At 33.5% G+C, this 21,008-nt stretch overlaps 2 protein-coding genes across 3 annotated transcripts; one reads left to right on the top strand and one right to left on the bottom strand.

Moving 5' to 3' along the window:
- The first annotated feature begins 2,303 nt into the window (after window positions 1-2,303).
- Window positions 2,304-17,952, top strand: LOC121980531 (probable E3 ubiquitin ligase SUD1). Of its 2 annotated transcripts, none has more exons than XM_042532607.1 (7): window positions 2,304-2,632; window positions 3,758-3,835; window positions 3,930-3,997; window positions 14,688-14,835; window positions 14,916-14,999; window positions 16,767-16,841; window positions 17,916-17,952. In XM_042532607.1, exons 1-7 carry the CDS (start codon window positions 2,378-2,380, stop codon window positions 17,919-17,921), a joined length of 714 nt encoding a protein of 237 aa, XP_042388541.1. In that variant the 5' UTR covers window positions 2,304-2,377; the 3' UTR covers window positions 17,922-17,952. The 2 variants fall into 2 exon arrangements, with proteins under 2 accessions (XP_042388541.1, XP_042388542.1); XM_042532608.1 differs by having other exon boundaries at window positions 2,305-2,632; window positions 3,758-3,829.
- A 177-nt stretch (window positions 17,953-18,129) lies between these two features.
- On the bottom strand, window positions 18,130-19,652 carry LOC121980530 (fructokinase-1-like). The gene is made up of 4 exons (XM_042532606.1): window positions 19,183-19,652; window positions 18,757-19,089; window positions 18,562-18,678; window positions 18,130-18,475 (listed from the first exon to the last, which is right to left on the bottom strand). The coding sequence occupies exons 1-4, from the start codon at window positions 19,603-19,605 to the stop codon at window positions 18,353-18,355; spliced, it is 996 nt and encodes a 331-aa protein (XP_042388540.1). The 5' UTR covers window positions 19,606-19,652; the 3' UTR covers window positions 18,130-18,352.
- Window positions 19,653-21,008: the final 1,356 nt, after the last annotated feature.

Below are 21,008 nucleotides of genomic sequence, written 5' to 3'. Positions count from 1 at the left end.
GTAATTAGAGCTTTAGAAAAAAAAAATTAGAACAATAAATGTTTATGAGACACCATCAAATTAACTTGAGTTAATAAATGAAATAATTTCATTCACGTAACTAAGTGCAACAACTTTAAATTTAGCACTAAGATATAATATATACATGAATAGATAAGGATAAGCTCAATTCGGTGCTATGTCCATTTTCATCTTTATTTTAATCTTAATTGTGGGGCTCGAATTATGTCTTTTCCCTCTGATTTTTGCTATACAAATTAAACATAATTGAGCTTCTCATCCACCTAACGATCGATTGATTTCCATTTATGAGTTGGCCATGTTGCCATATGGCCATATCCTTTTGATTTTGATTTGTCTATTTCCCCTTTAATGCCATTATTTTCCATTTTTTATTGTCCAAGTTTTTCTCCATTGTTTAATAATTAAAATTAGTAGGAGTGTTTGGCACACGTCACAATGGCTACATTTCTATCTATTTAATAAACAATTCTTTTAATTATTGTAACCAACTTCTTCAGCTATTTTAGTTGAGTCTCCTAAATTTAATTAGCTTCGTCATTAACAGCTAATGCCAGTTTTAATATTGTACGTTGTATTGCTAAGACACAATAAATTTAGAAGGATCATGCGAACATTGACAAAGGTTTCCCAACAAGATTTGAAAATGATTTATTTGTTTCAAATATCTTATAATTTCTTCTTCCAAAATAACGTTCAAAATTTTACCCTTTTTTTAAAATATATTTTAAACTTTGTAATTTATTTATAATTGTAAAAATATAGTACAAATTAAAAATGCATCTTATACTTTTATTTTTCATCAAAATATTATATATATATATATGTATATATATATAAAATATCTTTTCATTCTAAAAATACTTTTCATTTTTACTAAACTGATGTAATATGTAACATTTTTAATTATTTAATTTAGTATTGATCAAAATTATTTTAATATTTATCAAAAGTATTTTAATTTATTGAAACTGCTTAAACAAGCAAATTTTTTTTATTAATGTTAGAGTAACTTTGACCAAAATGGTTTGAAATAATTTTAATTAAAACTATTTGAAAAAACCTTTTTTTTTTTTTTTTTTTTTGCCCCCGCCAGATAATTTTTTTTTAATGGGTGATTGACCTAAGATTGCTAGATGATGGGTCGGTCACTCACTTCGAGTGCTTCTTGATTTACTTTTATGACAAATCAAAATTTCTATGAGGTTGGATCAATCATCTTAGGATTAGTCGACATAAGTTGAATATCTAATGTCAATAAAAAAAATGTCAATTTTATTGGAATCATGGAAGGGGTATCTATTATTTATTTTTTATTAAAAAATATCTCACCCACCAACCCCTTGTAAAATGACACTGTTGCCTTCAAGTATATCGTTCAACACTATCTTCTATAATACCTATTAAAGTCTAAATTGGTCAGATGTATTATAGTAGTTACGAAATTATAATGGCTATAAATATTGTAGCATTTAGGTTTCATAGTTGCTATGATACTTTAAAAATATTTATATTATAGCAGTTATAATTTTGTAACTATTATAAAGTGGATTTGATATATTCATTTAATATTCATGTTATAACGATTATAATTTTATAGTTGTCATAATATAAATTTAACTTGTTGGCCTAGTATTACATTGTAATAAATATGAAATTGTAGTTATCACAATTCAAATTTATTCTATTCAACATTATTCATATTGTAACAATCATAAAATTATAACTATTATAATTTAGACTTATCTTATTCAATAATATTCATGTTATAACATGAATGATAACTATTATAATATTTATAGTACTTACTATAATATGTCCAACTTATTTAAAATTTAATATGTGTGATAAAAAGGAATAATATCAAATATATAATTTAGTACAATTATATTATTTTATAGTGGACCGGTGTTGTAAGACACATAAATAAAAAAAGGAGATGATTCGCATTTTTGTTTTTTGCCAAACTATTTTATGTAGTAGAGTTTTGAACAAAAATTAAATAAAAAAGGTATTTTTTTTAAAAAAGAAGTGTATAATAATAAAATATTAAAGGAGAAAATTGTAAATATAACCAAATTGGTAGTGAAGGGAGAGGCAAAATTGTCCTGTGCCGGATTTTCAGAAGAAATTTTACTTTGCCTCCCGAAATCAAAGGGTTTGGAAAGATTAATGGAATATTAATATTTTTTAAATTATGAGAGGTGAAGTGTAATTTTTGATAAACTTTGTGGATGAGCAATGTGAAAAGTTTTCAATTTTTTTTTTATTATTTATTTTCAAATGTAAGCCCCTTCTTTCTAGTGTTTGCCCTCCTACCAAAGCAGAGAGAGAAAGAGAGATAGAGAGTGATGCGATGCTTGGTGATTTTATGGTGCCCGTCGACTCCGTCGTCGAATCAGCGGTGTGTTTAGATACTTCCCACCGCGGTAGAGGATGGCCGGCGTCGTACGGCGCAGTTGCGGCGGCGGCGGCGGGTTGCTCGGTGAGCAGGATGACCAATGCCGATAAGAAGAAGAAGGGAGGCCAAGTGGTCGAGTGCAGGATTTGCCAAGAGGAAGGGGATGAGTGCGACCTGGAATCCCCTTGTGCTTGTACTGGAACCCTCAAGGTATCTGTATCCTCCTCCTCAAATCTTCCCCTCCCGATTGCTCTTCGTTTCTGTTTCAATTTTCGCTAACTTCTGTTATGAAGCATTTTGGCACTCCCATCCCCGCCCACCTAAATCGCAGTGTTGTAGGATTATAATTTATAAATTCATGTATGTAATTCTTCATTTTCAATATTTATTTTTTTCAAAAAATTGTGAAGGTGTTTTGTGTTTATGGGTTAATAACTCAGATCATCGTATACTTTAGAATTGTAATCTATGTTTTTATACATGTGGAGGATTCAGTGAACTATGACTTGACATTACTCGTCTGAAGGTATAAATGCCATGGTTAATTATCTTTTCCGTCTCTTTGGCTTTCGTTTATGGTTTTTTGCATGCCCTTATCATCACAGATTGACGGCTTCATAAACTAGCACGTGTCGTTTTTGAAAACTGATTGTGTGGGCAAACTGCATAGATATTTTATCTGTTTTAAAGACCCTCGAAATAGAAGCATTTTGGGTGAATAAACTACATATGATTGCTGCCAAATTTCATTAATCGGTATCTTATTCTTGGAATATGCTTCTCCTGGACAATCTCTTTTGGATACTATTTTTATCCGTTTGTGTGGTAGTGCAACAACCCTATGATTATAGCAGAAAGCCATTACACTAATAAGAAACAATTATTGCACAATATTTGCTTGCTATTTTGATGACAATTACCACAAGTCAATTTAAAATCTATCAATTTATGGAGAAGAGTTAACTCATATAAAACAATTAACATTACCATGCAATAGTCATTCTGATGTTTTCTAATAGTTCAATAGTAACTAAAAATTGTTCATTTAGTTCTTCCATATCACTTTGTTAGTATAGAGAATAAGAGCTAAGGCCCCACTTCTGTTTCTCAACTTTGGTGACTAACTTTAGATGATATTCAACATTTCTGTTGAGCTTATATGGTCTTCCACGTCTTTTCTTTGTAAAGATGGACCACTTTTGTTTTTACTCAATTATGTGAATTTCTGGGTGATTGATTTTTTTTGTCTGTTTGCTAGTTCTTTTTCATTTAATGGTGAATTGATATTCTGACAGTTTGATGATTATCTGACTTCTTGCTTCGAGTTTTATGCAGTTTGCCCATAGAAAATGTATTCAGAAATGGTGCAATAAGAAAGGGAACATCATTTGTGAAATCTGCAGCCAGGTTATGGTCCGAATGATTCTATGAGAATATACACAATTTTTAGCATTCTTCTCTATTTATTTTAATAAAGGGATTACTGAAAAAAATACTGCTTTAATAGGCTTTTGCTCCAGATTATGTTTCCCCCTCAAGCGAACTTCATCCTGATATAATGGCGATTGATATCAGGTACTTGCCAATATTTCTATTATGTGCAAACATAAAAAGCATCCTAAATTGTTTTGATATATATTGTCAGCTTTTGGTTGAATTTTTTGATAAGTTCTTTGAACAACTACCAGAATTTTCATATTTACAGCAAATAACATTTATATGTAGAAATACTTCAAACTTCAAACATTGTACACATAAATAAGTTCATGTAGTCCTTCAATTCGTATGATTCTTATGCACAGTTGCCTACCATAAACAATTTCACAGAATGTTTTCTCGACAAGACTACTTAGTGAATGGAAGAAAGAAAATGTTAAAAATTTAAATATTTGCTAACCTAACTTTCTTTAAGGTATTGCTTTTTTTAATCTCTTGGAAAAGGCAAACCATTATGGTTGATGTTATTTTACATCAAAATTTTTACATGATATGTTGGCAACATAAAGATAGTTGTTTTTATTGTTTTACTTTGAAGAGGTATACATTGTAGGTATATGAGTATTCATCCCAAACTTGTGTCGGCATCTTTTTTTTTTTGGAAAGAGAGGCTTAAATATGTGAACCAAAATATTGTGGGCAATTGAATGCATTGTGGAGGTATGCTCAGTTGTTCAAAGAACAATATATATGTCTAGGTCAGATAAGTCAAGATTCAATATGGAGTATCTACAAATGAAGTCATTGATGGAGGATGTGAAGAGGATGGAAGGAGAAAATATTAACAAGGTGGGCATAGAGGGACTGGAGGATCGGTGGAGGGAATGCTAGCAAGGAGAGGACACTGTGAATAGGAAAGAAATAGTAGGATAAAGGGGTGGGTATGGACACCAAGGAGGGATCCATCACAATAGAACCCATTAGCGGTGGGAGTTGATATAGAAGGAAGAGGAGGGGATGAGTGTGTGACTTAAGAAAAGGAGAGGAGGTGGTTTCGAGACCAAAACTGAAACTAAGGTAATTTTTGTTTCAATGTACAACTGATTACACCCATAACATCCCAAGCCTAGAAATAAACTAATAGCGAACCTTCTGGCAATAAACCCATTATTTCTAACCCAATTGACAATGACAAAGTGCATTAATGATTTAGTAGTGGAGGGACAGTAACATTTTTGAGATAGTTATACATTATAATATATCTGCATTATTTTACAAACTACTTTTTCTTAATTTGATTAAGCATTATCTTAATTTGGGTACTTATTGCTTATTCGTGCTGACCAATGACATGATTTTGGAATCGCTTTTATTTGTCATATTATCTAGTCAGTAATCCGGAGTTGCATATGCTATGTTACCAGGTTCACTATCTATGTCATAATGAATAGTCTATGTGATAATGTGAATCCATTTGTGTGCTTGATGCAATTTTAAAATTAGGAAGCTTTTAAATTTGAAAGTTTAAAATAGGAATTTGGATCATAAAAGCTTTTAAGAAGTGCTAAGCGTTTATTTTGAAGAAAACAAAATAGGTAAAATTATATTTTAGTAGGATAAGTTATTTTAGGAATAAAGTTATAAGGGTGCGTTTGGTTTGCACATTTTCCATTTTCATTTTTTAGAAAACGCGTGTTTTCTAGAAAATAGAAAATGACTTTTAGACATTTTCTATTTTTCCAGAAAATGCTATCTATTTTTTAAGAAAATGGACATGGAAAATGCAAACCAACCACCATTTTCCAGAAACGCGCGTTTTTCAGAAAATGAAAATGGAAAACGCACAAACCAAATGCACCCTAAGTTTTCCAAGTAATTAAGGAATAAATTGCTTCTAGCCTAATTTTTTTAGAGAATAGGTCAATGTTAGGGCATTTAGAAAGACTCCTATTGTATCAAAATGACTAGTTAGGGGATTAATAGACAATGCAGTTAATTCTTGTTGAATCCTTGCACAAATGCAATATCAAACAAATAGTTAGGAATATGTGTGTGTGATCTATAGTGTTAAAATAACAAATAAATATGCGTTAAGACCGCTCCTACTCCATAGGCTATGACGAGTCCGATGTGAGATCCTTGAAGGATTCCACTAATCCATTAACATGAGACAATGAGATAAATCTCAATAAACTAATCAAGGTTTACAACCTTTAAGGTTGAAACCTTGACCCAAGTGATGAGATTGGGCAAACTCTCTCTTAGCTTGACCTTAACTAAACTTTTTTTTTTTGACAAATAAATTTCACCTCTTCCTAGAGATAAGGATGAAAGTAATGTTGGCGCAGGAAACACCAGATAATCGAACCTAAGTTTTGATAATGGCAAAGAGTTTAAAGTTAAGGTGTGTTGTGGTTCTAACAAGTTTGACTGAGTGTGCAGGAAGGTCCTAAGTGATTTTAGGTAAGGTGAAAATCCTATTTGAGGCTAGGCAAAGAAGTCCTAGTGGAAAGTCCTAGTTGTAGCTAGGCAAGGAAGTCATAGTTCAAACCAGATATCATGTGGGGTGGCCTTGAACGAAGTTACGAGGAGGTCTGGAATAGATCAAGATGACCGGATGCTAGCGGGGAGGCTCGGAGCAGGTCAAGGTGACCGAATGCTCGCGGGAGGCCCGGAGTAGGTCAAGAGTGACTGAATGCTCGCGGGAAGACCCAAACCATGAGAGTAATGATGCTCCTTCGTTTAAGGGGAGAATTGTTAGGATTCAATTAAAGTCCTACATTGGAAAAATTTGGAAAAGATTATGGGTTTAAAAATATAAGATATCTCCATTAGCATGAGACCTTTTGGGTAGAGCCTAAGAGCAAATCTATGAGGCTTAGGTCCAAAGTGGATAATATCATGTTATTGTGAAGATATGTGAATATCCTTTGGGCACAACAAATGGTATCAGAGCTATATTGCTCTGAATTGGTGAAACCACCATAAGAACATTTCGTTGCTTTTTCATTTATTTTTGCCAAAAAAATATATATTTTGTTTAAGCTTAAAAATTATTCTTACGCTTTTTTTTTTTTTTTCAATTTTGCATTTTTAAATTTTCGTCATAAGCCAGAATTGGAATAATAACCATTTCTAACAAATTTCACATATAGTCTTTTTTCAAAATTTCTTGAAGTTGGTGCAACACCACTCGACCAGTATTTCTCTCTTTCTTCCGCACTACTAAATCCAAGACTAAGTCTTGGAACAAGTTTTCTCGTTTTTCTTTTTATGAGATTTCAAATGGCCTATCAAGAAGGCCACAGTATTGCACGCCCGCCCCTCTTCCCTAGTGAGGATTTTCGATATTGGAAAGGCCGGATAGAGTATTATCTGAAGACTCAAGTTGAAATATGGATCATCATCCAAATGGTCTTCTTCCTACTAGTCGACCGCTTCGGAGCACTTGTGTCATGCGAAAACCGAGACACACACATGATGAAAAAGATCGAGGCAAACGCTAAGGCGACTCGAGCCTTATAATGAGGACTAACCAAAGATGATCTGAATAGAGTTGGACCATTCAGCGCAAAGGATTTCTGGCTAAAGTTGATCGAACTTTACGAAGGAACTTCTGATGCTAAGGTATGTAAGAAAGATTTGTTGTTAAATAAATTATATAATATTAAAATGCAGAATGGAGAATCAGCAAGTCAACTACATGCCCGGATCCAAGATCTTCTTAACGAACTCCACTCGATCGGACAAAAAGTGAAAAATCACGATATTATAAGGTATGCTCTTAATGCATTTCCAAGGAACACTTTGTGGGTATCCATGGTAGATGCTTACAAAGTTTCCAAGGATCTTTCATCTATAAGACTAGACGAGCCATTTTCCGAATTTGAATTACATGAACAAACTAATTACTTGTTGTAAAATTTAAGACTTAGAAGTCGAAATCCAAATTCCAACCCGAACCTTAATTTAAAGTGGACTTAGAAGATGACAAAGAAATCACCTCTGAACTATTCAGCCGAGCTCGAAGATTGTTAAAGAAGCAAAGAAAAAGGAAGGCCCTGAAAGCAACGTGGCCTGAGTCATCAAAAGACTCTAAAGAAGAAGAACAACTCAAGCGAGCTTCCTTGCTTTACCGGTACAAGCTCACATTGCCAAGACTGAATCCGAGTCGGAGCCCGAGATCGAATCAAAGGCTGAGTCCAAGAAATGCTACGGATTCGTATCCGTTTTTGAAGGGTCTAACAACACTATGAGTTCCCCTCAAGTAGATAAGTTGTATAATTTAATAAATTATTTGATGCGTAAATTAGCTAAGTCTAATATCCGGGTTAAATCACACCAAAAGGAGATTACTCTTAAGGAAGTGACTAACCTAAGTTTTTTGACTGACCAAGTTCAAGATGGAACCTCAACTCAAGTCCAACAACTTGAGGAAGAGAATTCCACTTTGACAAGTTAAGTCAAGGAACTCAAGGACATATTGTAACAGTTTACTTTGGGTTTCAAGAACCTTAATTTGATTCTTGAAAAACAAAGGGTTGTATACAACCGAATCGGACTCGAATACAAGGCTAAACATCGATTCAGATCTTACTTATCATTAGTGAATCGAACCAATAGAAATCTAGTCCAAACATGGGTCTCTAAGTCTAACTTGACTAATCAAGTTGGGCTTAATCAATTTTGGATCCCCAAAGATCAAATCCATTATCTTGATAGAACTTATCAAGGCAGAGGAGGTAATAGAAAGACCATCTTTATTATTAAATAGATTTGCTTAATTGTTTGATTTATTGCTTTCCTCATTTCTGCTTAGATTTAGATAAGGACTTAGGCTTGATCGACACTTGACTAGTTAGGCTAAGGATTTTTCAGAAAGAAAGTTAAATGTTCAATTTCCTTAAAAGATTTTGTCTAGAAGTGGTTATTGCTCCAATATCCAAGAAGGTCTCGTGCCTGGCCATAGCTTGGAAGCCGATTATCGAAATAGATATTTAATCGACTAACTATTAAACCTAAAACTCAAATATAAATCAATCTTAGATGTCAATTTAAATTGAAGTTAAAATTAATAACTATCTCACAAAACCTATAAGGTTCCCTGTTTGAAAATCTAGAAAAGGATGAGATGAATTTCGTTTAAAACTGAGAATTAGTTTAATCAATCTTAAATCTAACTTAACACAACCTTAATCAAAATTAATCAAACTTAACTCAACCTTAATCAATCTTAAATCTAACTAACTCAACCTTAATCAATCTTAAATCTAACTTAACTCGATCTTAATCAAATCTTAATTTATATTTTAAAAACCTTAATTAATTTTTCAAAACTTAAATTAATTTTCAAAATCTTCATTAGTTTTTTCAAATCTAATTCAAACTTAAATTAATTTTCAAAAACTTTAAATTAATTTTCAAACTTAAACTTTAAATTAATTTTCAAACTTAAATTAATTTTCAAAACTTAAATTAATCTTCAAAAACTTAATTTATCAAAAGAAATTTTACTTAATTCTAAATTAATTAACTTATAATTAATTTAACTTGATTTAATCAAAAATGATTTAAACTTAATCCAAGTTCAACTTGAATTCAAATTAATTCAATTAATTTTACTCAATTCGAATCCTATCATTAATATATTAAACTCTAAATCAAATTAATTTCAAAATCTTAATTAATTTTTCAAAACTTAATTAATTTTTCAAAACCTTAATTAATTTCAAAACTTAAATTAATTTTTCAAAACCTTAATTAATTTTCAAAACTTAAATTAATTTTAAAACTTAAATTAATTTTTAAAAACCTTAATTAATTTTTAAAACTTAAATTAATTTTCAAAACCTTGAATTCAATCTAAACTATTGTATTCCAAATTTTATTTCAATTTTTTTAACTTAATTTATCAAAATAAATTTTAATTAATCCAACATTAATTAATTTAACTTGATCCAAAAATGATTTAAACTCAATCCAAGTTACTTGGATTAAACTCTAAATCAAATTAAATCAAATAGATGAGAATCCTATTTGATAAATCCTAAATCAAATATGATTTCGTTAACAACTAATTCGAATCATATAAATTCGAATCTTATTTTGATAAACTTACCAAAAATGATAGACTCAATCCTATATTATATAAATTATACATTTCTCAAAACACATAAGGCTACCACGTTTGAAAATCTAAAATAGGTGAGATGCTAGAAAAATTAAATATTTTTTTAACAAAATGTACTTTGATTTTTACATGCTTGGACTAGGGCTATTATCATGCTATGGATTTTTATCTAATGTTTAATTTTGAATGTTCTTTAATATTGTTTTCAAAATATTTCAAGAGAAGTATTAATTAAGGGGGAGGAGTTTCAAATCATTGAATTTTTTTTTTGCAAAAAAGTGTTTGAAAAAACACTTAAATTATTTAGGATTTTGCAAAGAACACTACTTATTTTTGATATATGTCAAAGGGGGAGAAAAGGTAAAGTAAGTTAAGTATTTTTAAAAGTTAAAGTATTTTTCAAAACTATTTTCAGAAGAAAAGTTTACAAGTTAGATACTTTCAAAAGTATTGGTTTAAAAGTTAAGTAAAATTTTCAAAATCAAGTGTTATTTTCAGGGGAGCTTTTTGAAGTCTCAAAAGCTAATTACTTTTCATGGGAGCTTAAAGCTAAAATATTGTTTTTGGAATTTTAATTTAGAAACTTTAACTTTGAAAAGTATGAACATTTTTTAAAGTTATGTTTCAATAGTTAGAAATTTCTTACCTTGAAAAAGTTTTTTTAATTCTTACTTTGAAACAACATTTTTTTATTCTTACTTTTATTTACTTAACTTAACTTTGAATTGTGTTGTCATAATCAAAAAGGAAGAGATTGTTAGTGCAGGAAGCATCAGATAATCAAACCTAAGTTTTGATAATGGTAAAGGTTTCAAAGTTAAGATGTGTTGTGGCTCTAACAAGTTTGACTAAATGTGTAGGAAAGTCCTAAGTGATTTTAGGGAAGGTGAAAGTCCTAGTTGAGGCTAGGTAAAGAAGTCCTAGTGGACGCTAAGTAGGTGGAAAGTCCTAGTTGTGGCTAGGCAAGGAAGTTTTGGTCCGGGGGACTGGGCGAAGTCTCGGCAGAATGAGGATGTCGGTCAGAAATCCTAAGGTTGAGGACAGTAGATGAAAGCCCTGGGGGTTGCAGACACTAGGCAGAAAACTGGACGGGTCAGGGTTCGAACTTCCAACAGAAAGTCCTGAGGTCTCGGGTGTTGAGCAAAAGTCTAAACGGTCTAGAGGATTAGTTTGGCAAAAGGTAAACCCTTCTGAGAGGAGTAGGTGAAGACACATTCCTCGTTGAAGGAACAGTAGGCGTCGGTCCGACCTAGAATTTCAGCGAAACTCAAAGTTAGGACTGTACAGTCCGGAAACTGTCAAATATTATTCTGTTTTACATATTATTGCTTGTTGGACTACTTTGTGATGTAGAATTTAGCTTGCTGGAAAAGGGCTGTCCAGGTGCCTGGACCTCCGAGCGCCTGGAGTTACTTTAGGAGCCCGAGTTAGTGGCCAACAGAGAGCGTGTCGGTTGGCCAACCTTCATCATTGAGGGAACCCGGATAGTCCATGCGCTCGGATTGGTCCAGACACCCGTAGGTTGCAGTGGCACGCTTCGACTAGCCAGCCTACATCAGCGGTCTGGGCGCCCGAAGGTGGATAAAGTTTGCTGGATGAAGTTTCGACGAGAGCACGCCACGTCAACCCCGTGGAGGGTTCGACCAACACCTTCAACACATCATCTTCTATAAGTTTCTCTCTGCGCGTTGCTTGATAGATGACACTACGACGCCTGAACGCTGCTCTGATGATGACTACGCTCAAGATCTTTTCTTCTAAGTCATCGATATCTTTTATTTTTCAATTAGTTGTACTTAAATTTGAATTACTTTTGTAACGACTTGATTGATTAGTGATTGCCCAACAAAAATACTCTCAAATGTGGGCCTTGGAGTAGGAGTCGTCACATGCTCCAAACTAAGTAAAAACTTGGCTATGTTATCTTCTATTCTTATTTTCGCTGCATTTTCTCTGTCGGTAGTTTTATGCGAAAAAAGTTAAAAAATAGGAGCGCTATTCACCTCCCCTCTAACGCTTTCGATCCAACAAGTAACACTGAGTTTAAGGTGTTGAAGTCTTAAACTTTAGTGTAAACTCTTGGAATTTTTTATGCACTACCGTTGATGAGCGCAAGAAAATTAGTGAGCATTTAATGAGGTACTTCACTTGGTGATAATTTGATAATAGGAAAACTAAGAGTTTTACAAATAGTTACTAATTCAAGATAGCCAAGAACTTTTCAACCAACTATATATATATATAACTCTTATTATCTTTTGACTTATTTATTAACATTTAGAGTCAATTATTGCTCTTAATTATCATCATCTTTATCCCATGTTAATTAATTATCATCTTTTAGTAACAACTAATAAGTCCGTCACTAAAAAGCATGCCTCTATTAAATCTATCATCAGCAAATCTACTAATAAGTAAACCACTCAAGCCACTGTCTTGAGAATGTAATAATGTCATTTAACATATGGGCTAAAGTCCTCACTAGTGATATACAACTATATAACTCCCTCACATAAATAAATAATGATCACGGGTGATTACTGGCTACCATAATTTCATGTGGGTTGTTAGATACTCTAGTGTAAAGATAGACCAAGAGTTTTGACCTTTTAATACTTCTTTTCTCTAAAGTTGTTTCATTTTAAATCTTTACAGTTTCCACCACAATTATTCTCGATTTACATCTTAATGAGCAACTCTAAATCAATTCTTTTAATATAAGTTATGCTAAGTTAACTGTGTATTAGTATATGGGCTAGAAGTATATAACATAAAAAGTATGACCATCAACATCTAAGGCAATAAATAGCATAAAAGGTAAAACACTTTAATAATAAGTAACAATTAGAATAATATTAGTGTCAACTTTTATTTTTGAAAAGATGCCCTTCTCATGTTAATCCCCATATTATTACCCCACATGTGTAAAGCATGAAAACAATATCAATTACTTAATTCTCAATAGTTTAATTCTATTTAAGACCCATTTCAATATTTTAGATATCATTTTAATCCTCTAAACAATTATAGAAGCATATTTATAATCCAATTTATATATTTATTTATGTACAAGGAAATATGCAATAAGTCAAAGGAGAGATTTATCCACTAAAATATACAACGAAAAGAATCGTAGGATTTGAAAATCAATTTGCTCCACTTGAGTGTCTACCAATATAATATAAAAAATAACTTAGAAAACTAAAAATAAATCTCTAATAGTGATAATGACACAAAAATCTCAAAAATAATAAAATTGAAAGTCAATGGATCTAATCTTGATCCCCAAAACCCGGTTCTTGATCCCAATTACAAAACTAGGCACCTACTACTATCAAACTACAACTTATTTTCCCATCCTAAATTAAATATGTCAACCTAAAACAAAAATATTTACCTCATGGTGGATGGAACAAAGTAAGTGATTCGTTGATACAAAATACTCAAGTCAACCAAACCTAATCAAGATTAGTTTAAAATAGGCAATGTTTTTTCAATGTGAATCTGGTTGGTGGGCATGCAATTGCTTCATCAAAGACATTAAAAAGGTAGGAAAATGAGGAAGCACCAATAACGATGGTATTTGCTCTTGCTCAGCTCAAACAAATGATGGTTTTGAGCACGAGAAAGGGCAGAGGAAGAAAGGATGACCAACGGTCCTCTTTCTTAACTTGGCAAAGGCAACGGTTAGGTGGCAAGCAGCGGTGATTACACAAGCAAAATGAGAGAGAGAGAGAGAGAGAGAGAAGTTATCAAGAGAGGATGACTGACAGAAGAAGCCAATGTCAATGGTGAGGAAGAGGGCGATGGTGTCACATGAGAAAGAGTAGGAAGAGAGGAGAAGGGGTGACTTTTGGGTGACGATGCGTTAGAAGAAATACATAAGGAGAGAGGGGAGTGAAATATATAATCCCTAACTCAAAAACTTTGTATAATTCATCCTATCCCGACTACATTGGATATCCCACATAAAAGTTGGTTCGACCATAGACTAGCCAAAACAAATCTAAATTGACCATTATTCAAACCCACGTTGTCCTAATTACCATCTCTTCCAACATTTTCCATCCAAACCTAATTCGACTTCAACTCGACACCAAAAATCAATCTATCTAATTCAACTTACTTCGTCGTCTTAAAATAATAAAAAAATATTAACATGGAAAATTAAATGTGATAAAAACCCAATTTCTATCACTCATCCAAGCTCCTCATCCACTCAATCCAAGTGAGTCCACCAAGCTCTTCTTGGATCCGTGCCACATGATGCTCCACATTGTTGGAGTCAGACTAATGTAGATCAGTGCTATCTCATGGATTACTTGTCTTCAATGTCTGAATCACTCAATTCTGACTACTGCCCTCAATCTAGCATGACTAAACTTTACACGTAACTTAGCAATATCAAATACATATGTAACCTAAGTCGTCAAACCATCAAAACAATGTGATCACACTCAATCACTATGGAGAGATCATTTCCCTAACCACTCTAAACCTTTCTTGTTATTTTATCTTAATAAAATTTTGAATTCTTTATGTGAGAATGCGCATGATTGTTTATCGCTCCTGCTGTATCAGTATTTTTTCAACTCCAACTGTTGGTTACCTATAATGGGAACTTCTTGACTTAATGATACATTGTTTCTTTACAAATTCTCAAACCATGAATCCTTTTCTAACTTACTATCTTCTCAGACAAAGTTGGAGTTCTCAATTTGATCTTCGAGAATCACATTCGCTTGCCATCTCGGCTGCAGAGCAAGAGTTTCTAAATGCAGATTATGAAGGTTATGCTGCTGCTAGTGCTCGTGGGGTTGCCTTTTGCCATACAATTGCTCTAATTGTATGCTCGATTGCTTTGTTACAACTAGTTTCTCTTGCATTTGAGCAAGAAATTTTTAATTTCTTTCTGACCTTTTACAGTTAATGTTGCTACTCTTTATCCAACAAGTTCTTAACGCAATGAAGGAACTTGGAATGATGCAAGACATATCATCATTATTTGATGTAAGGCGATTTTCTGCTTCCTGTTAAATTGATAACTTAAAGGTTTAGGAATGCTATGTTTTATTGTACAACTTCCTAAACTCCAATATACTTCCTGTAATCTGTTTATAAAGTAAAGAATATCATTCTCGGTAGTGTTTTTTACCCTAAAATACCTACTATCTGTAGCAATTTTTAATTAATATCCATGTAATCACACTTTTTCAACATCATCACACAAACATTGCAAAACTATGTTGGAAAAATCATACCAGGAAGTTGTTATGATATAGAGATTGACATTGACTGCCTGACAAGCTGAACAAAGGACTATGTTTATGTAGCTGAAAGTGGTTAAGATAATTAAATTTCTTGTTGTAAACTTATATAGTCTTTTACCATTGTAACCAAAGCCCAAATTTTCATTTGATGGCATTTGCCTCTACTCCTGTACATATTTAGAGAGAAGATTCTTTTGAACAAATTTGTTAACTTGAAGTGTTTTTGTATAAAAAGGCATGCTCTCTTTTTAACTTTAGTCTGCTTGTTAAGTTCTCACTCCTGTTTTTGATTAAAATGTAACCTATTATAATTTTGTGCTAATCCTTTTTGCTAAATATATTTTGGCAAGTGTCTGATAGGCTTTTTAGGATTTTTTTTAATTAATGTTTTGTCAATTGCATTGAAGTTCATTTATCAGAACTCAGAAGCTTGAGTAGCCTGATCATTAAACTTAACTGAGCTGTTGATTGGATATGCTTTCTTGTTCCTTAGCCATCATTTTGCAGCTGATAGATTGGTTTTGATAAATTACTTACAGTAAGAGTTGAGACAAACAGTTTAGTTATAACAAGACGTGAACCATCTATTAGATGCTCTTTTGACCTTAACCAATTTTGTCAAATGGATCCACTTAATCTGAAGAAAGAAAATAATGATGTGGAAGTATATCGTGCCAAAATTCACCTGTTTATGGGCCACTGCTCTCATTGATAGATGAGTTTTATATCCTTGTGAATTTCCTGTGGATTATCCAAAGGGTAAACACTTCGATGCTGGTCTTGCTATTTGCATTCTATAGTGCAAAACAGATTGATGGATTGGTCTGGACTTCTCTGAAGAAAATCTGACCCACCACAACAACAATGACCAAACCTTTAACTTATTAAGTGGAGTTGGCTATATGAATTCTCCTATGTCATTAGGCTCGATTCTTTGCTATATTATCATTTATATTTAAATGAATTTTATCCATTCTTATGGTTGCTCCCTTTTCTTCAATTAACGTGCATATTTGTTAGGGTCTTACATCATTTAACTAAGGTATTTATTGGTCACTTAAGTACATATCTATACCATTAGTTGCCCTAATTTGACCCACAAATAATTTCATTTTAATTAAAGTAGATTCAAACAGTGATAACAATCTTGCTAGGAGCTGGCCTTGAGCTTGAAATCCAATATGACCATAAGTTGATTCTTCATGTTAGTTATACATCAAAAGTAAAATGGAACAAGGGACATGGTCCTTTGTGTCAAAGTCAAACATGCTTTTTGCAATTTCGATTATCATGTTAACTTCAGTACGTTGATCCTTCTCTTGTATAACTTCTGAAATAAGCATCCAATATACACAATCCCTAGGAGATAATATTTAGCCTATATAAAATTACTGAAGTTCTAACGATTCTGCTGTAGGAATAGATTTTAGTTTCCTTCTTTATATGTAAGTATATTATGGAGAATTTCCATGCAAAATTCACAAACTGTTGGCTCTTTTACTTGCAGGTACTTCTGCAGGTCGCTGGCCTTTTCCTTCCATGTTATGTGATAGCCCGTTCCTGCTATTTTCGGAGACGGCAGGTATGTTTTGAATGTTAAAAATGTAACTTAATGCATTTTGAACATAATGTACTAGTCTTCTATGAACACCATACAAGTCTCATGCAATGAAATGAGTGTGCTGACACTGCCATAACAATGTGGTTGGTTATTTGGTTTCTATCAAATAGCATGTATCCCTCATGTACAATTATTGGGTAGCACATGCCTTCCTAAGGTGTAGTATTGGCCTCTGTTACTCAGACTCGGTATGAGTATCCGAAGGTTTAAGTGTGGTTACTTCTTAAACATCTATATGTGATCAATAGAAATTTTCTGTGCATCTAGAGTGAAGGTGTCTGACGAGTATTTGTATTAGCATTAGAGCTATATCAGGTGTCCACTTAGAGTGATGATGTACGAGTATTTGTATTTGATACAGAGAAAGATGGGGTATTGAAGAGTCCAAATATGATTAGGGGTGTTCAGTAACCCGAAACCAGACATTTCAAATCAACCAGGTTCAGAGTTCACATTTTCTGCCTTCCTTTTTCTTTTTAAAATGTATACATTTTTCCTTTCTTACTCGATCCAAGCCAACCAAATGCAACATAAAATTTTGGTTCTGGTAATAAAATCAGAGCCAAATTCATTATTGACATTAGCATAGCCTAAATTGATTCTATGCGACTCTAGACATTAAGAGAGAAATTTTGAACCCCATTTGGCTTTTGGTATTATGATTTTCCAGTTGAGTCGCAAAGAGCATTGGTGCAAAAATGTACATTTTTCCGAGGATACCGTTGTTGTGGAGCAAATAAGGAAGGAAATGAACAAATAGGCTATGATATTAGCAAGATGCCATGATCAACTGTTACTGCTGCAATCTTATCTAGTTTCTTAGCTAACATGCTAACTCATGAACAATCCATGTTTCAGAACAGATTCCACCCAGACCTTGATTGTGGCATCTTATCTTTGCCTTTGTTTGATTTAGGCTTACTGAACATGTATGAAATTGGAATATCTTTGCACATTATCAGTAACTCTTTATATATATATAATTTACTGATCCTTGACATTAGTATACTGGTAATGAGACACATTCATTCGCAGGTCTAAGGTCGTACTGTCAATGCAAGTTCAACTCATGGATAGAGAGATGCTCCTGTTTTCCTAGTTGCGAAGCGAATTGTCATCATAATTGGAGGGATCTGTGTGAAGATGGTAAACAAATACAGATTGAGTCCTCGCATTATAGAACAAATCTCATTTCAAGAGAAATAACAATATATACGAAAGTTTTCATCATGTTGTGAAAGGATCATAGTACTTTGAAAAGGCATTTAGAAACTCATTGCACAAGTATATATTAGTTTACGGGCCAAAGATTCTAGGAGTTCGAATACTAAGCTGTGGTTACTCGGGATCCTCTCTTTTTTATGGCCTGGACATCTAACTTTTATTCTTATTATTCCATATCTTTCATATATATTCAGATCAGAAGAGATTGGGAACAATCAACTCTGTTCTAGTCCTGGTAATTATTATGCTCATTCAATGAGTTGCAAGACTTCTGCAAGATTTGGCAACGCAGGGATGGCTCCCTTCTTGGTGGTGGTGATTGCCCCGCATGCATTGGCAAATCGCAGCAGCTCCTTTAACTTCTCCTCATCCTGCAACAATTTATATATTTCACATTGCTTGCGCAATTTTGTAAATACCAGCTCCCAGTGGCAAACTTCAATAACAGATTGGTAACCTGCAAAGCTGATCGGTCTTCGATGATCTTTCCGAGCAATGCACCGACGAAGGCATCGCCGGCACCGGTGGTGTCGACCTGTTTGACGAAGAAAGATTCCACACTTCCATGGAAATCCTTCATCAAAAGGAAAAGAATAAAAGAAAACTGCTTACTAAATTCAATTCAATACAAAATTTAAAATTCAGACTATACCTTGGTGTAGTACTTGCAACCCTTTTCCCCCAGAGTGACCAGAAGCAGAGTCAGGTTTGGGCGCCACAGCTTCATGGCGACCTCGTCTTCGACGGAGTCTTCGCCGGTGAGAAACTCGAGTTCCACGTCGCTCACCTTGATGATATCGGCCTGATCCCAGATGCTCAGGATCTTCTCCCGGGCCTCCCTCGCAGACGGCCACAGCGGGAGCCGGAGATTGGGGTCGTAGGAGAGCAGAGCCCCCGCTTGCTTTGCCACCTCCATCGCCTTCAGGTGAGCCGATCTACATGGTTCCGTGATCAAACTAATAGATCCGTAGTGAAAGACTGCGGCCTGAGATGAAAAGATCCATAGAACGAAGCAAGCATTTGTGAATCGGATCTGCAAGCGCGCAACGATTGGGAGGAGTTTATGATGGATCTATACCTTTCTAATGAGATCTAGGTTCAACTCGGCCTCCGTGAGCAGCATGTCGGCGCTAGGGTTTCGGTAGAACATGAACTCACGCTCACCGTCGGCGCGGAGGGTGACGAAGGCCAGCGCGGTACGGGCGCCGGAATCGAGTGTGACGCCGCTGTAGTCGACGCCGTTTTCGCGGAGGATGGCCACCAGCATGCGGCCGAACTCGTCGTCTCCGAGCTTCCCTACGAAGGCGCAGTGACCGCCGAGGCGGGCCACCGCGATGGCGACGTTGGCGGGCGCACCGCCGGGAGCCTTCAGGAAGCCCGGGGCCTCCGCGAGCGAGACGCCGGCCACGGTGGGCACGAAGTCGATGAGCATCTCGCCGAAGCTCACGACGATGCCGGAGGAGGCTCCGGATCCAGCGGAGTCTCCGTTCACGGTGACCATCTCGATGGAGGAGGTATAAACGGGAAGGTGGATGAGAAGGAAGAAGGCGGCTTAAATGAGCTGCGGGTGTTGCTTGTCCGTATAAATATAGAAATGAGGGAGGGAACATGAGAATAATTGAAAAAAAAATAATATTTTTTTTAATATATTAATTGGATGGGATGTTTTTTATTTGATTCCTATACTTTTCTATTTTTAACATTGATTCATTATTTTTTATATCTTTTCTAACTAATATTATTATTTACTCAAGGACCCGGTCGATTCGTATGGAATAAGTTCATTCACCTCATGTTAGATCAAACTCTAGAACGAAAAATGAATTAAATGTTCATCGAGAAGTCTAACGTTTAGCTTAAGTAAAAATTTATTTATTTTTATTTAATACATATAAAATCAATTAAAAAAAATAAATTTAAATATTTTTTAAAATTAAATTAACATATGTATTCGATTTATTAATATTCATCAACAAGGATTGTGGTCCCTATGGGATATTCAATTGGTAAGAGGATAGACAATTTTATTATAAGAAGACAAGGAATCAACTCTTGATAAATGTATATCTTCGGAAAAAAAATATAAGTTGATCCTCTTAATTGCTTTTTGTTACAATGAACAAGAATTGTGAATTATTTATAAATCATATTTATCAATAAAATTTTTAATAATATTATATTGTCAAATTTAACAATCCATCAAATAAATTTAAAATTATAAAATTTTTAAATAATCAAACAAATTTAAATTGAGAAAATTAAACACTATGAAATTTAACTTGATTTATTTATGACCCTCTACTCTACTTCATCTAAAATATATAAGATAATATAAATAAAAAATATAAATAATAGAAGATTCATGTAACATAGATAAGATAATATAAATAAAAAATATAAATAATAGAAGAAAAGATAAGAAACTAATATATAATAAAATTTACATAATTTATTTTAGATTGTGTTATTTTTGCCCATTCCAATTCCCACAGCAAAAAATGGAAATGAAACACCTGAAAGGGCTCATAGTGAAGAAAAGACAAAACTTGAAGATATAAAAAAAAAATACAATATTTAAATCTGAAATAAATTTATAATAAATAAATAAATAGAAGTAATAGAAGTGGGCAAATGGGAATGCTCAAAATTAAGTGGACATTTTACTCACGAACCGCTCTCATTACACGTGCTTAATATTTAAATGGCATGTTCCATTATGACTCGAGTTATTTAAATTATTATTTTAAAAGGTCGGAAATATTTTTCTTTGACGTAATTTAGGAAACAATAAACACGATTTAATTAGCTGTTTCCTTTCTATATATATTTTTAAATTATGCTATATACAATATGATAATGTTCGAATTGATTGGTGGAAACCTTCGAGCCACTACTACTCCTTTG

The sequence above is a fragment of the Zingiber officinale genome, chromosome 5A (genome assembly GCF_018446385.1).
Source record: "Zingiber officinale cultivar Zhangliang chromosome 5A, Zo_v1.1, whole genome shotgun sequence".
NCBI classification, from domain to species: Eukaryota; Viridiplantae; Streptophyta; class Magnoliopsida; order Zingiberales; family Zingiberaceae; genus Zingiber; species Zingiber officinale.
This window is presented reverse-complemented; position numbering and strand designations above follow the sequence as displayed.